The sequence below is a fragment of the Melitaea cinxia genome, chromosome 12 (assembly GCF_905220565.1).
Source record: "Melitaea cinxia chromosome 12, ilMelCinx1.1, whole genome shotgun sequence".
Classification (NCBI taxonomy): Eukaryota; Metazoa; Arthropoda; class Insecta; order Lepidoptera; family Nymphalidae; genus Melitaea; species Melitaea cinxia.
Window position 1 is genome coordinate 14,724,236 of NC_059405.1, and position 16,464 is coordinate 14,740,699.

Sequence of the window (16,464 nt, forward strand, 5' to 3'; positions counted from 1 at the left end):
GAGGCAGTGCGTGGCCGACCTAAGGAGAGACTTGTGCTCGACGCCTGCTCCAGCCCCCTCTGCTTCCAAGCAAGAGGCCATAGACGACGTTGTTGTCAATAAGATCATGGACGGGGTGGCGAAGATGCTCGACACTCACTTCAAGCGTTTAGAGGCGTCCGGCAGACTCCTGTCCGAAGTGCGGGTGCGAGCAGTCGAGGCACCGGCTTCTCAGCCGGCGAAGACCAGTGTCATCACACTGACCCTGCCAGCAAACCTTGCCACGACAAAAAGTCAGAAGAGGGACAGGAAGAAGAACCAGAAAAAGACGGGTGCGGTTGCACAGACCACTGCGCCCCTTGAACCTCGCCCCCTACCGCCTGCTCCGGCCGCTCTGACGGAGGGTTGGAATGTGGTGGCGAGGAAAAGCAAGAAGGCGGGGCCGCTGAAAACCCAGCCCCAAAATGAAAAGAAAACGGCCAGCAAGCCGAAGGCGCCGAAGCTAAGACTGCCGAGGTGGGTGGCGGCGCAGCTGACGGTGCTGCTCGCCTTCTGTGAGTGTGTGATGACAAGAAGGAGGCAGCGGAGCGGGTGAGGGAGGACACTACCGACCTCCCCCTCCGCCGCAAAAGGACCGGGCGTCGGAGACTGGCGCACGATAGCCGCCTCCCTCCCTAAACGCCAGGCAGATAATCTGTCGGGTAGGCGCGCGCGGTGTCCCCCGCGCGCCACCCCCTGAAAGGAAAGGGCCTGACTAGGCACGCCGCCGAGGTTTGCAGACTGAATTGGAGTTGGAATTTGGATTCCTGCAACCCCGGCACGAGCGACGAAGGTGGACACCGCTGGTTTTTAGTGGGTAGTCCGGCATTGCACCTACCGCCGGGAGCCCCACACTCCAGCTGTCCAGCTCGGCGGCGGGGTTAGTGCGTAAATGCATTTTCCAGCGTAAAAAAAAAGGTTAAATAATCAAAATATTAAGTTATTCAAAATTATTAATCTCTCGGTAGACATTACCTTCCTATTTTATGCTCAGCTTTATTAAATAGTAGCTTTTACCCGTGTCTTCGCTTGAATTGACTTTTTTTAATAAAAAGTATCCTATGTTACTTCTAATACCTCCAAGAATATGTGTTCAAAGTTTCATGATGACCGGTTAAGTGGTTGTTGTCCGAAAGCGTAACAAACAAACTTAGATTCACATTTATAATATTAGTAGGGATTACAATAAATAAGATAATATCCCTAGTGTAGGCCGAGAAGAAAACAAGCCGGAGGAAAAAAACTCTCGGTACTCTTTTAAAAATTTAAAGTCATATACGAGACAAAAAGTAACAGCATGACCATGAAATGATCAGGACAAACACGAGACAGCCAATCGTGTGTCCAAACCACTACATGCCACCTGCGCACAATATTTGTAACTATATCTATTTACATGGCGGGTCATAGACATGGCCTGGTCGAGCTATTCAATCCCATGCCTTTTCATCGTTAAGGTATTCATTGATGGTTTAATAGGCTTTACTACATAAGGCTCGCTTAGTAATTTTTTTAAACTTCATTAAAGTTTGCGATGCAAAGGTCAAGATGTTGATTTCTTTAAACTTCTCTTTCAGATATTCTTTACATCCCATTTTGTAAATATGACATGAGTTTGAGAGAGTTTTTGTAAAAATGACAGCCGCATTTTTCCATAGTAAAATGCCATAGGACATTATACTATGGAAGTAGCTGAAATAAACTAATCTAGCTGTATCGACATCTGTTAATAACCTTATTATTTTAACCGCGTACGCTGTAGAACTCAGTATATCCATAAATTGATAGATATGGGGTCCCCGCTGTAATTTTGAGTCAATGGTGATTCTAAGAAAAACGGTTAAGTTAACTAAGTTCAATTTATCACTATTGAGTTTTGGTTGCATATCAATTTGTTTTATATTTTAATATTTTAATAAAATATAATAATGTTATTTTGTCTTCATTCCTTTTATTTTATTTATAAGTTACAAACTAAATAATCGCTGCAAAAAAATTAAGAGAAAAAAAAACAAAATTTTTTGGTATATTAGTTATATATATATATATAAGGTTACCAACCACTGGTTTAAGCATTTGCAATACGAAAAAATATAACATAAATTCTACTATTGACATATAACAATTATTACGCAGTTCTTAAATGATAATTGACCATTTATTGTGAACCTAGCTTATACTAATACTTGATTACTCATTTTTTTTCTAAATGTAATGACAATTTTACAAACCCTTATTGAAATACACATATTCAGGTGGCTTTCCGTCTGTGTTCTTTAGTATTTCTTCGTACCTATCCTTTTCGAAGCGTTTGATTGTGTCTACAGAGAGCTTACTGCAAAAAAATAAAATAAAAAAACATTAATTAATACTGAATTTATACTAAAATGATTGTCACTTTATTTGATTTGCACACTGACAAAACTTAGCAGCATATGGGTATGTTGACCGATTGTGGATAACGCTATTTGACGGATGACGGTATCCAACAGATAAAAACTCTTGATATACCATTCAAAATCAAAATTAATAAAGCGCATAGAAAGTAAAAAATAGACTTAAATGAAAGATACAAGTTAAACGTTCAACAAATTTCTAAAGAAGGTTTACTTCAGTCGTGTGTGCGCGTTTTTTTTTTTTTTTCAAGAAAGTCCCGTTTTATTACTTGTAGGACTATTGAACATTTAATATTTTAATCGTATTTTAATTTATTATCACCAATACTAAATTAATGTATCACTTACCATTTCTGTGGGAATATGGCACACGCAGTCGGAACCATTAACGTCAAACTGAAAATAAGAAAAAAATTAAATATATTTTATCTTATACTACTAAGTAGTATCACATTTACTCACTACTCTACAGCTGTGTACATAAACCTCCTTAATAATGGACTATTTAATTAATTTATAGTTGCTGTTATATGTCTATGCTGTTACAGGTTGTTATGTGTTTGCTATACACTCATTGGACGATTTTATGCAGTATGGATTCAAACAGACTAACTTGGATATTAAAACTGGTGGGTGTGTGTATAGTTACGGGTGTGTGTATAGTTACGGGTGTGTGTATAGTTACGGGTGTGTGTATAGTTACGGGTGTGTGTGTATAGTTACGGGTGTGTGTGTATAGTTACGGGTGTGTGTATAGTTACGGGTGAATGTATAGTTACGGGTGTATGTATAGTTACGGGTGTATGTATAGTTACGGGTGTATGTATAGTTACCGGTGTGGTTATTGTTACGTGTGTATGTATAGTTGTTACGGGTGTATGTATAGTTACGGGTGTATGTATAGTTACGGGTGTATGTATAGTTACGGGTGTATGTATAGTTACGCTTACGGGTATGGGTATAGTGTGGTAGAAGCGCATGCGTAGTCACGGGTGTGGTTACAGGTGTGTTATATTCTTTATTGCACTTAAAATGCATTTAGAGTATTAGATTACAAAAAAAAAAGTTAACAAGGGCGAACTAATCTTTAAAATAGATCACATCCAGTCAACCCATTATGTGTGTATAGTTTCAGGCGTGGTTTGCGGGTGTAGATTGCAATATACACTCACCATATACCGACGATACCAGTTTGGATACCGATGTGAGCCCACTTGATCCTCTGCATCCACGCCTTCGGTTCCAAACGCTCCATGATGAAGGGAAGCAGTAGCATCCCTGGCGCGCACATTATTATCCTGAAAATAAGTTATGTTTACAGATTGGGTACAAAATGATAGGCATTCAACTTAAACAGATTTTTTTTAAGCAAAATTTCTATACGCGCGCTTGAATTGAGGAGTAAGCTGGTAAATACGTGACGACAGCGTTACTAAAAGTGTGATCGTTGAGAAAGTTCCGTTTCGTAAGTTTTACTTCAGTCGTGTAGTCTAAAGAACACTCGTTTTTTTTTATAACAAGTAAGGTGGCAAAGAACCCGGCTAGTTACAAAACACTACTTGAGGATAGTATTATTAGCCTGTTATCTGTATTGTTAAGGTACTCTGCTCAAGATTTGAGTAAGAAATTCCCTGATGGCCTTTCGAGTAGTGTTGCATTCCTGTAGTAAGGTAAGATAGCCATCCAGAACAGAGACTGGTAAAGATAGGTGAAATAAGGTCGGCAATGCGCTTGCAATGCTCCTAGTGTTGCAATAGTCTATAGGCTACAGTAGGGTTGTCAAAGATGAGGTGGCGGATGGTAGCGCGACCCCATCTCGCCCCACCCAGGCGGACGACTGCTCACACGGGGTGGTTTTTAGTCAGTAGGAGTCTGACATAACCCTCTGGCACCCCCGCGCTGGAGGATATCCATGAAGGATTTTCCCAAAAAAAAAAAAGAGTTGTCAAAGATACGGCCCGTGATCGCAATGTGTCACAGAAAGAAGAATCATGACTTCAATCAATCCCTCTACGAAGACTTTGATATGTATAATATAATTTAAATAAATTATATTGTTAGCATAATCTCGATTATTTTAATACGTTTCGTGACGTCGTGCAACAGTGTTAATAAAAATAGTTCCCTACCCGCTAATACGTTTTGTAACGTCATGCAACAACGTCTATAAAAGCAGTCCCTACTCGTTCAGAGGGCTCTTTTGCTTCTCGGCTTTCGGAACGATAGGTCGTTGTTTCATGACGAGCGCGTTGATCATTTTTATATTCAAAGTGACGCTTGTTTGCTTGGTTAATTTAAATTGTAATTCTCGGTCATTATTTTCGATTAAGTTAGTGGTTAAGGTTAATTGTTGTGATAATTGTTATATTTGTAAAAATGAGCAATAAATAGAAGTTAAGTGTTCGGTTTTCTGTCTTTTTTTTTAAATAAATAAGTTTGTTTCTCCTAAAAATATATAATTCAGTTCATTTTTTTTATTTGAATCTGACTCGCCTATATATTCTAAATTAATAATACGGCCCTGCAATATATGCAAAATTTAGTTTGACAGCCCTTGGCTACAGTAACCGCTTACGATCGGGTGAGCCGGACACTTGTTTGCCACTCTGGTAGTATAATAATAAAAATAAATAAACATAAGAATTTCCATTGCAATAGATTTACTTTAATACTGAAGTAAACGGAACCCAAAAAGCTTATAATAACATTACCAATCAGTCAAGAGAAACAAAATGTTATCATAAAAAAAAGTAGATACCTAGATGTCACCACTTGTGATATTCCTTTGACGGGAGCCACTTGAGATTTCCCAATTACTTTACCATTTTCGTCCGTTACATCTAAACCTGAAATAAGAAAAAAAATATTTTAAATTAAGAAAACGAATTAAAACGTAAATTATTATAACGAACTTTCAAAAATTATTTTTTTGAAATATCGAAACTTATGAAACGTTTCCAGACTCATATTAAATGAAACTCAACTAACGATAAGATCCTTTTTTGCCCCTGAAATAAGGTAGAAAGTTTTTCTATGAAAATGTTTTTTTTTTTTTTAAGTAAAACTTCTTCGTGAGGCGAACGGAGCAAGAGAGAGAGAGGTGCGAGCACGCATTTTCTTTCTCTCTTTCCCTCATAGCCAGTTCTTTTCGTGTATCTAAGACACAGTGCAAGCCTATTGCTAAAGAAGTTTTACTTCAGTCGTATGGAAATTCGGTTAAAAAATCTAGAAGACTTATCATGATCTTTTATGGCCTAATATATGGCTTAAATATTAAAAAAACAACCTATATATATCGATTACTTTCACACAGTTCAAGTTTCGATACTAACAGTCAGATTAGTAGACACTTACGATAACTATTCCACTTGTAAGATACATAAATATATAATCATATCTTAAGAGCCTATTATCTATTCTTTCATAAACAGATCAGATCAAAAAGAATTTGTCGATCAAACAAAAAAAAACCGACATTAATTTCTATCGACAAATAATTAGATGAAGAATATTATCAACGTAGTTGAAGTAAATTAAATACGCATTATTAGTGATGAATCAATAAGTCCTCATCAAATTTCGATCAAATTCGACAAAAATCGGACCACGTGAAAAGCGCCATTTTTTAATACAAAAAGAATCATCAAAATCGGTTCATACAGTGAAAGTGTTACATGTAACTTACATAAAAAAATATAGTCGAATTGAAAGTTCGTTAAAAATAGTTTTTTTTTACAAGGACTAGACAATCTTAAGACTGGTTATAATTAATCAAAATATTAAATGACAATACTTTATTCGTTGTACTAGCAAGCTCCGCTACTCAAGATTGAAATCATTATTCAAACAGTATTGTTTTCTAATGTTTACGCGAGTTTCACTCATTATAATGAAACAACCTTTTCGGAATTTATCGCGGTTTATTAAGTTTTTTAGATGCCCGACGTTTCTGAAAATCCTAAAAAGTTGTTTTATTCAAAATGTGTTCAACCACACCTTCAAATCCTCATACTAAACTCTATTTACAAAATAAATTTTATATTCTTTGTTATAGGAGTTGGTTCACAATTCGACTCAACGCTTTTTACTGGGTGTGCCGATTTTGATGATTCTTTATTCAATATCTGGTGCTTGTTGTATGGTTGTATTTAAATTTGAGAGAAATCTGACGAGTACTTCTTGAGTTGTCTCTAACACCATTTCCTGGACTATTTTTTTGACTACCTATGATCATGATGTTCTCATTTCGTTACTTGTAGATTGAAGTATAATTATTATTATACTTGTTTTATTTAACTAAAAGAATATTTAAAAAAATTTTTTTTTTTTTTAGCTTACCTAGAATTATTTCATTTTGCCTCATCAGTGGAATGTTAACCCAGTTAGCGGCGGCCACTGCGACGAATGGAACGAATCTCTGGAAATTATTTATTAATATTTATAACTAGCTGTGCTTGTTTCACCCTTGTTAATTTGAGGAATTGTGCTAAAGTATTATATATTGCCTTTCTCGGTCAATGAACTATCCAGCACATATTTTTTCAATTCGCGTTCAAACAAACTATTCAGCATTATAATCTAAGTATAATTCGTATAAAATATATACGTAATACTTTTAATGTGCATACAATTTAATTAAAAATAAAAATAAAAACTATTGTTACAAAATCGAATACCTAACATTTAACAGTGTTTTTATTTCTAGATAAACAAAAAGATTAAAAAATGTAACACTATATGACAGTACAACTAGTTTAAAACGATATGCGCAATGAAAACCTTAAGAAAATAAATAAATAATCTCCTATAGCAGCCTTTTCCAAAGTGGGCGATAACGACCCCATGTGGGCGCTGCAGGCCTAAAAGGCCTAAAGCCTAAAGAGACCCAGAAAAAATTCGTGGCGTTGTTAGAGGCTTGGGGTGCTATTTAAATCATCCTTCACATTGGTTTTTATATTAGAATCGATTATGTTTGTTCTATTTTAAATAAAGGATACTCTGTCTAAATACTATAAAGTTGCGTTTCAATAATCATTGACATTGGCAGGTTTCGTAAGAGTTAACTTGAGACCTGAGCGCCGCTGTGTACTACACTACCTACTGCGCCTTTATATTAATACTAGCTGTGCCCACGGCTTCGCCCGCGTTAAAATCAGTTTGTCACAAAGTTTTCCCTGCAAACTTCCAGTGATACTTTTATCAAAATCGGCTTAGCCGTTGCGTAAACCTTCCTTTTGAAGCTCTCTCTCCATTGGTGAAACCGCATGAAAATCCGTTCAGTAGATTTTGGGGGAATCGATCACATACGCTTTTGAGGACTTTGTTTTATAAATACACTAACTGTTGCCCGCGACTACGTCCGCGTGGTTATGAAGATATGCATTACTATTAAGATGCTTAACGAAAATTATTTTTTATTTCAGTCACTTGAAATGCTTATCACGCTGAGTAACTTTTTCAAAGGCACAATTTAATAGTTATTTTTATAAAACCTCTGTATACACCACATTTTTAGTTTTATTTTCAGGCTGCAGTATAAATAACCTATCAGGCGAACTTATAGCTGATGTATATGTTTCATACAAACTATCAACCCCAATTAAACCCCCTTAGCAGTGGAATATCGCAAAATCCGTTCTTAGCGGACGTCTACTAACAATAATCTACCTCCCTGCCAAATTCCATCTTTGTCCAATTTGGATGGATGGACCATCCAGCGGTTTTTGAGTTCTCGTGATGAGTGAGTCAGTGACCTTTCTCTTTTATATATATAGATTACGATGTATTATTTGGACACTTCCTCACTATCTATAGAGCATACATTTTAATAATTTAACAATTTATATAATTTTAACTCTCTTACTTCAAAAACATAGAACTTTTATACAAACTTCTAACCCCCGTTTTATCCTTTAGGGGTCGAGTTTCGTAGAATCTGTTCTCAGCGGATGTCTAAGTCCTATAAGGAACCTACTTGATAAATTTCAAGTTTGTAGCTGTTATAGTTTCGGAGATTTCGTGACGAGTGAGTCAACCTACCATCCTCCGTTTTAACCCCAAAAGGGAGTTGATTTCTAAAGATACATTATTTGGACACCTCCTCATCATCTATATAGCAAACATTTTAAATTTCAAGTCTCTTACTTCTAAAACATAGGACTTTCATACAAACTTCCAACACCCGTTTTACCCCCTTAGGGATCGAATTTCGTAAATTCCATTCTTAGCGGTAGTTTACGCCTTATTAGCCTACCTGCTAAATTTCAAGTTTGTAGTTGTTATAGTTTCGGAGATTTCGTGATCAGTAAGTCAACCTACGATCCCCCGTTTTAACCCCAAAAAGGAGTTGATTTCTAAAGATACATTATTTGGACACCTTTTCACCATCTATAGAGCTAAGGTTTTAAATTTCAAGTCTCTTACTTCAAAAACATAGGACTTTCATACAAAATTCCAACCCTCGTTTTACCCCCTTAGGGGTCGAGATTCGTAAAATCCGTTCTTAGCGGATGTCTACGTCCTATAAGGAGCCTACCTGCCAAATTTCAAGTTTGTAGGTGTTATAGTTTCGGAGATTTCGTGATGAGTGAGTGACCTTTCGATTTTATATATATTATAGATATAGATTATAGATTATAGATATAGATTATAGATTATAGATAGATTATATGTATATAATCCGTTCGAAGTTTGGGAATCAAATGTTGGAATGTTTGAATGAAGGAATGAATGTTGCGTGTTTTTACATGTAATATATAGTTACTATAACTTAAAGCATTTATTATATTCAAGCAAAAAGCAGAGTCACTGCGAACTGCGCCAACAGGCTAGTCAAATTTTTAGACTGATTAAGGAGTCATCTTCAGCATTAACTGAATTAATAATAACTCACAGCTAATATGGGGTTAGTGGCACGCTTCTGTATGACAAATTTGAAGGAGAGGGCCGTCGCCATAGCCGCTGAGGTTGCAGACGCATAAGCAACACCCATCTGTGTGGTCGTCAGTGGCGAGTTGGCGTTTCGGTTCGTGTAGTTCACCAGAGCGTTGAAAGACTGGTTCACCCACTGCCAGAATACTACCGCTGTTGCTGTTCTACGACCAAATACATATACAAACGATTATAATTATGTACTAGTGGACCCACACACTCACGCACGCACGCACACGCACGCTCACACCACACACACGCACGCATACACCACACTACACCATAGCACCCACACACACGCGCAGTCACAGTCCTCACTAACTTATGTCTCCCTCTTAAATTCCGTTCGCCTCACCCGATCAGATTTTTCGTAACGCACTCGTCACGCATTCACCAACTTAGTCCACAAGTCAAGCATGCATAAAGAAATTTTACTTTAATAAAAAAAACAACCAAGTTTTTACAAATAATAATTACAAATATTCTTACCTATACCACTGCAACATAGCACCAGTAATTATACAACCTCCGGGCATCTGGAACGACATTCTACCAAACACATTTTGCAGTTCTCCACTATCTGGATGGAATGCCGATTCATATAATTGTTTAGCTCTGATAACTTGGGTCATTGATGTACCGGGTGGTTCTTGACCTTGCCTGAATAGTAAAATCAACAATAAGACATTTTTAAAAATATTTGGTTAGAATAATGGGGAAGATTGGGAGCAAGTTATATTTGATTATGAATCAGTTAGTTAATACATTGAATTTCCATTGATGATAAATAATATAAAAATAGATAAAGAAATGGAGAAAATATTACTACATATTATCCGCTCAGTGACTGGAATAGTGCAATCAATTTCTAAAAATCTATGGTAAGAAGACAGGTGAAATTTTCTTTTTTGTAAGTTACTGACTTTACCATTGTGTTGTTTACCACTGTTCAATGAAATAATAAACAACATACATAATACAAAGGTATACAATATATTTTTAAATATTTCTCCAAATCTTATAATAATAACACTATATAATGTACACCAGAAGAAATATGAGACGGAGTTTTAAGAATTAAATTGTGAAAAATAAAATAAATCCCTCACAATGACACTTCTATGTGTGCATATTTCTGTTAACTTTGTGTACAGCTATTTTAATCCTACCCTCCATATGGTTTGTTCCTTGTCTCAATTATGAATTGTTTATATATTGTATTGCGATGTATCCAACATATATTTTTTTTATTTTTTAATGTTAAATGTTATTCTGCATCAAGGGCTGGAGACATGTAGAATACGCAAGCACAAATACCCATACAATGGACTAAAGATTTATACTGCTAACTAGCGACCCGCCCCGGCTTTGCACGGTTGCAAAAATTATCAGTGTTCCTCTATTATTTTATGCAGGTATTATACATATAAACCTTCCTCTTCAATCACTCTATCTATTTAAAAAACAGTAACAAAATCCGTTGCGTAATTTTAAAGATTTAAGCATACATAAGGTCAGAGAAAGCGACTTTGTTTTATACTATGTAGTGATACAAATATTTGTTGTGTGTTTAAATCAAACATCGGACGGCTAGTGTATCAACCAGATCGCTTAAGAGACTTGTTTCAACATTTTGTCAAATCTAAAGAAGATATGTAGTCACTTACTTATATTTATTATATAATTCCTTTGCCTGAAGAAGTTCCTTTTCAGGCACAAAAGATAGTAATGGATTAGAAATAAAGGCAAAATGCCTGAATCTACCCACAAAAGTCCTTTGATCCCATAGTGGCTGAGTGATATCTATCCTCTTTTCAGCAGCCATGATCTGAAAAAAATTAAATTTGAGTATATCTGTCTACATTTTTTTAATTATTACAATAAAATGACTTATTAATTTAACAGCCAATATCCTTTGTCTATAAAAAAGGAAAAGGTTACTTTAATTAAATGAACATAATTATAGAATTGGTACATGCTATTTTAATCATCAAACAGATACTTCCAAAATATTGAATTGCATAAATATATAATCAAAAATTACTTAAAATAAATAGGAATAAATTTTTTTAAAAAACTAATGTTATAGGTACTATATTAAACTATATTTTCGATGTAAGTAAATTCATTGGGAAGGTAAAATCATCTTTACAAATTGAAAAATATTTTTTATAATTTATGCCTATAAGATTGTTTCCAATAAGATTACAGTCATAAATAAACAAGTTCATGTGCAGTTGTCTATATAAAAAAAAAAAAAATCTTAAAAAATTCTTAAATATACCAATAGATACATTCAAAAAATTAAAAAATAAAATCATTTTAATAATTAGCTAATTTTTTTATTCTATTTAACAATTATGATCATAAAATTTCTGTGTAGAAAATACTTTTTTTTTAGTTGTAAATTATAATGACCTTGACTCACGATCTTTTTAACCGTATTATTTGCACGTATGTATAATAGATTATGTAAGTTATTTAAATGTACATTACTTAAAAATGTAAAATTCACGTGAGTCGAATATTTATTCTATACTTACATAAAGTTGCAAGAGCGCGTTCCTCTTAAATTTGAAATAGAATTACGATAAAAATAATCAAATCAACTATGTAAATGTTAAGTATAATACAAATAATACCAAATACCAATCTCACTCACACACAGACACACCACAGCCCACACGGCACTCTGTCTAGATCATGGAGCATATGGTCTAGATTTAAATGACAGCTTGATACGATTGAAACATGATCGAAATATTATTACTCTTATTGAAGTAGGTAGGACTTAGGAGTTATCCTAAAATAATTTCATCTTTATCAATGTCATAAATCATAACGTTAAAAAGCAAAATGTAATCGAGTAAGATTAATAACCGTGATTTTGTTTCAAATTATAAAATTAAATTTTAATAAAATTATATTAAGAATAACTCTCTATCTAGGTTTCGATGATTATTTCTTTTATTTTACAGCTCACATTTATTAGACACATTGTCCATAATGTGAATAAAATTATCAAGTTGTAAAACTTCAAATAGTGTAGCACGGTTTCGCAAAAACAATCTGCAAAGAAAGTTACAGATATTACTCGTTAAATAAAGTCCTATAAGATAAGCCTATTCTTCACCACAAATCAAGACCGACATGAAAAATACTTTTTAATTTTTATTCCAGCATGTTTTTAGTACCTACTTATGTGCCTATTATGTTAGTACAAATAAAAATAATAACTAGCTTGGTTATAGCACAAAATATGGTGTGTAAGAAAAAATAGTCCCTACTGAGTTCTGCGAGTCTCAAAGACATGACAGTCACGTATGTTTCTTACTTAGGGTGAAAAAGATCAAGAACATGTATCCACAAAATATTTTTTATGTTAAAAAGAGACGTATCTTAATTTATTCATTTTATGATTAATCGCATATTCTATTAACTTCTATATTTCGCAAATTCGCAGTTCGCTAATGTTGCAGTTTGAAGTTTTGAACTCAACAAAGTTAGACGATAGACGAATTTGAAAAATGTGTCATATGCACAAAATGGCACAAATAGACAATTATAATATTTTTTAGTCTATGAAATCCAAAAGAATATGGCGGCTGTCGTTGCAACAGCCGATATGACGATTCAAAAGAATTCTCAAATTCTAGTGAACGTAGAAGAAGCACTTGAAGATTTAATTGTGGTATCCTATAGCAGTGACGATAAAAAATTTCAAGGTGTACTTCTTGACTCCAAAAAGAGGTTTGTATGGATATATTTGCGTACGGATTCTGGTTATCGATTTATTTCGACTGAACATATTTACTCCTATTTAATTTATTATTTTACAGTCATTTACCTTTTGGTGTATATAATCTTCATCCAGCTTTCTCAAAGCGAGAGGAAAATGTTGAGAGCAAAGACAACAAATTACATTCCGTTAGTCAAAGATTTACTTACCAAGAACCTCAGTTTGCCACTGGAGATGGCCAAAAGTCCAAAAAAACCAATACAAAAGGCAAACCTCAGCCTCGACAAAAGATGACAGTTCGACTAAGACCTAGGAAGGTTTTGTGTTCAAATTGTCAAGGAATTTGCAATGAAAATAGTGAAAATGTGGACGTGTCCAAAAAACGTAAATTACACTCGGATGACGATGCGCCTAAGGATGAGTCTGAGTCATCGAAATTAGAAAAAAAATACTTAATGGGTAGCATGCTGATACCTAAACTATCTAGGTTGCAACCAAGTGAAATGCCAAGTGTTACGAAATCTAAATCTGGTGAGAGAGTTAGAAAAAATGTGAAATCTGGTGACGAGTGTGAGCAAACAACTAGAGAGTTAGCGTTCGTTAGTGTTTCCGATAACAGTGAATGTGATAAAGAGGATGGTAAGGATAGTGACAATTCGTTTAGTAACTTATTTTCAAATGCCAGAACATTAAAAATTTGTTTCGGTGAAGGTGAAGGCACTGTTGTGAAAATACCACCTTTGGGTGGCGATTTTAATGAGGATTCTGGTGTTTCCTGTGATATGTCGAAGCCATCTAAGCCAGATTCTAAAGCAGTGAAAAAAGCGCTCAAAAAAGCTAAAAGACAAGCTAAAAAGAACAGTGACATACAAACCAATGTTGAAATGTGGATAGAACAGTCTCCAAAACACATTGGGGCGTTGTCCCCTCGCAACAACTTATCAAACAGCCCCCCACAGGAACCGTTTGAAAAGAAACATAAACACAAAGTGAAACACAAAAAGAAACACAAGATTCAGAAAAGACGTGATGAAAACTCAAGCAAATGTGACGGTGAGTCAATAGACTATTTCAGTAATATAAAGGATCATTGTATGAAACAGAAGCTGTCCATCAGCCTGCGTAGATTAAGCAGTAACTCTTATGAACGGAGAGAGGATGAAACGTCTGACGGGGAGAGTGAAACAGTGCCAGATTTTCCTGCTAACAGTACTGAAGGTGTGGGTGGCAGGTTATTGCGAGTTTCTCCTGGTGATATTGTGTGGGGAAAGGTCGTAGGGTTCCCCTGGTGGCCTGGGAGAGTACTTAGTGTGACACCAACGGCCCGAGCTCATGTAGCTTGGTATGCGTCTACAACATCGTCACTAATGCCATGTGATAGCCTAAGTCCTTTTCTAGAAGATTATAAGGTAAATAATATTAATAGATGTTATCTTATAAGATTAATGTCAATGTTTAAATTATTATTGTTTTATACTTTATTATATACCACAAATATATTACAAACAAAGAATAAAGATAGTTACACACAGTGAAGTACAATGTATGGACTTATGGCTAATTAGCCATTTCTTCCAAACAATCCAGATTAAATATAAGTATGCTACCTTTATCATGAAATCTGTGATGTATAATGTAATGTTTTAGATATCTACAAAACTCATTACATAGCCATTTCAAGCAATTTATGCTTACAAATTGATAAAAGTATAATCATTAACCTTATCATGTTTCCATAATTTCAGATAAGATTTAACAAAAAGAAAAGAGGTCCGTACAAAGAGGCTGTAAAGCAAGCGACAATCGAAGCAAGGGAACTAGAATCTCACATAGATCCATTAGCAAGTCCAACACAAACCAACCTTGCGACGGTCTCACCACGACCCATTGATGTGTTCTCATAAATGTGATTAATGTATACTGCCGAATTAAAAAAATTAATGTGATATTTCTATCTGCACAAACTCATCGACCATTAGTTGTAAGTTAAACTTTAATCATTGGCATAAACTAATTAAAATTTATGATATTCTTGATGTTATGTAATGTTTATAATTTTTACTTATGTTGATAAATTTTATACATATCTGCCATTCTGTTTCTTGGACTAAGTTGATTAGGATAGATACAAACAAAAGGTGTGTAATAGCAGCCAAACATTTAATTTTTCACTGCTACTTGAACTCGTGTGCAATAAGTTTTTTTCAAAAAAACAAAAACTGCCTTCAAAGACTTAACGTTATTGTTACAAAAATTCCTTTTATATATTTTTTTTTATTACATATTTGTACATAAAATTATGTATATAATAATGTACATTCTATGAATCTTTACTGTTTGTAAAGTAAGGATTAAAATCTTTCCAGACTTATTAAAGATTAAGTTTACATTGTATATGATATTTTTTACTTTTGAATTCCATAATCTATCTGTTGACAGAATACTATAAATTGTAATTAAATATTATAATTTATAACCAAAATCACAAATATAGGTAGTGTAGAAACGACCTTAGTTTGTTACTTTTAATTATCTTTATTTTGACTGTTTTACTTTTTATTTATCTAAATACCACAGATTATGTTATTTTTGTATATTAATTTGTATTAATTACTAAACAATGTGTTATTGCCATTCCTTTATATTAGTTTTGAATTGTTTCGAGGACATTATTAAGGAGTGTACAGCTTTGCGAAATGTAGCATGCAATATAACATGAAAGGAGCATTGCATAAGTGTGGACGTAGGGCGCGCACGAACCAAGTATGTACGTACTCGCATCTGTTTCCGGCATGCGTTCCGCAGTACAGACACACTCAAATCGTCAACACTGGCGCTCCATGCACACTGCGCGCCCCTTTGTGTTCAGCAAAAAAACGACAAATGACGGATCGCGAAGTGTATGAGTTGAAATGCTCTGTTCGTGCGTATAGTGAGCACAGTTTCTGTGCACAAGCCGTCCACACTGGGAATTCTGTTACATTGCATGATACATTGCGACAATGTGGACACCAAATTCTTTTATTGCGTGTTTATTTACATTGCAAGCTACATTTCACAGATCTGTACCCGCATTTAGCCATCGCTTGTTTTTTTTTTTTTTTTTTTTCTAAACCTACTGGGTAGTTTTATTATTTTTGTTATTTATTTTTAAGATTTTTAAATGATTTAATGGAAAAAGAAAATACAGCAAAATTTTATTTTGTTAAAATATGTTTAGTTGCGTTAATATGTTAAATTGCTTTTTAAATTTAATTAAAAAATTTATTACAATATTTTGTTTTATAAATGGTTCAGTTATTTACTTTATGTCCAACTAAATTATTCTTACAAAATGTGTATTAAGACATATTGTACTTAGATTGTCTATGATATTCGAAT

The 16,464-nt window shown here is 34.5% G+C and overlaps 2 protein-coding genes across 2 annotated transcripts; one reads left to right on the forward strand and one right to left on the reverse strand.

Moving 5' to 3' along the window:
- Window positions 1-1,949: 1,949 nt before the first annotated feature.
- Window positions 1,950-12,042, reverse strand: LOC123658593 (sideroflexin-2). Its single transcript, XM_045593963.1, has 9 exons — window positions 11,888-12,042; window positions 11,012-11,172; window positions 9,834-10,004; window positions 9,307-9,508; window positions 6,753-6,831; window positions 5,173-5,260; window positions 3,587-3,712; window positions 2,763-2,810; window positions 1,950-2,353 (listed from the first exon to the last, which is right to left on the reverse strand). The coding sequence occupies exons 2-9, from the start codon at window positions 11,167-11,169 to the stop codon at window positions 2,242-2,244; spliced, it is 984 nt and encodes a 327-aa protein (XP_045449919.1). The 5' UTR covers window positions 11,170-11,172; window positions 11,888-12,042; the 3' UTR covers window positions 1,950-2,241.
- Window positions 12,043-12,920: 878 nt separating this feature from the next.
- On the forward strand, window positions 12,921-15,031 carry LOC123658592 (PWWP domain-containing protein 2A-like). Its single transcript, XM_045593962.1, has 3 exons — window positions 12,921-13,094; window positions 13,184-14,492; window positions 14,829-15,031. The coding sequence occupies exons 1-3, from the start codon at window positions 12,943-12,945 to the stop codon at window positions 14,985-14,987; spliced, it is 1,620 nt and encodes a 539-aa protein (XP_045449918.1). The 5' UTR covers window positions 12,921-12,942; the 3' UTR covers window positions 14,988-15,031.
- The last annotated feature ends 1,433 nt before the right edge of the window (window positions 15,032-16,464 follow it).

Bases quoted from the DNA above. Each gene is read 5' to 3' on its own strand.
- LOC123658593 (XM_045593963.1), bottom strand. From the start codon at position 11,169: ATGGCTGCTGAAAAGAGGATAGATATCACTCAGCCACTATGGGATCAA. The intron at 3,713-5,172 runs GTATCTACTTTT...ACTTATTTTCAG, and splicing joins TCACAAGTGGTGACATCTAG to GATAATAATGTGCGCGCCAG. The intron at 2,354-2,762 runs GTAAGTGATACA...ATTTTTTTGCAG, and splicing joins GCCATATTCCCACAGAAATG to TAAGCTCTCTGTAGACACAA.
- LOC123658592 (XM_045593962.1), top strand. From the start codon at position 12,943: ATGGCGGCTGTCGTTGCAACAGCCGATATGACGATTCAAAAGAATTCT. The intron at 13,095-13,183 runs GTTTGTATGGAT...ATTATTTTACAG, and splicing joins CTTCTTGACTCCAAAAAGAG to TCATTTACCTTTTGGTGTAT. The intron at 14,493-14,828 runs GTAAATAATATT...CCATAATTTCAG, and splicing joins CTTTTCTAGAAGATTATAAG to ATAAGATTTAACAAAAAGAA.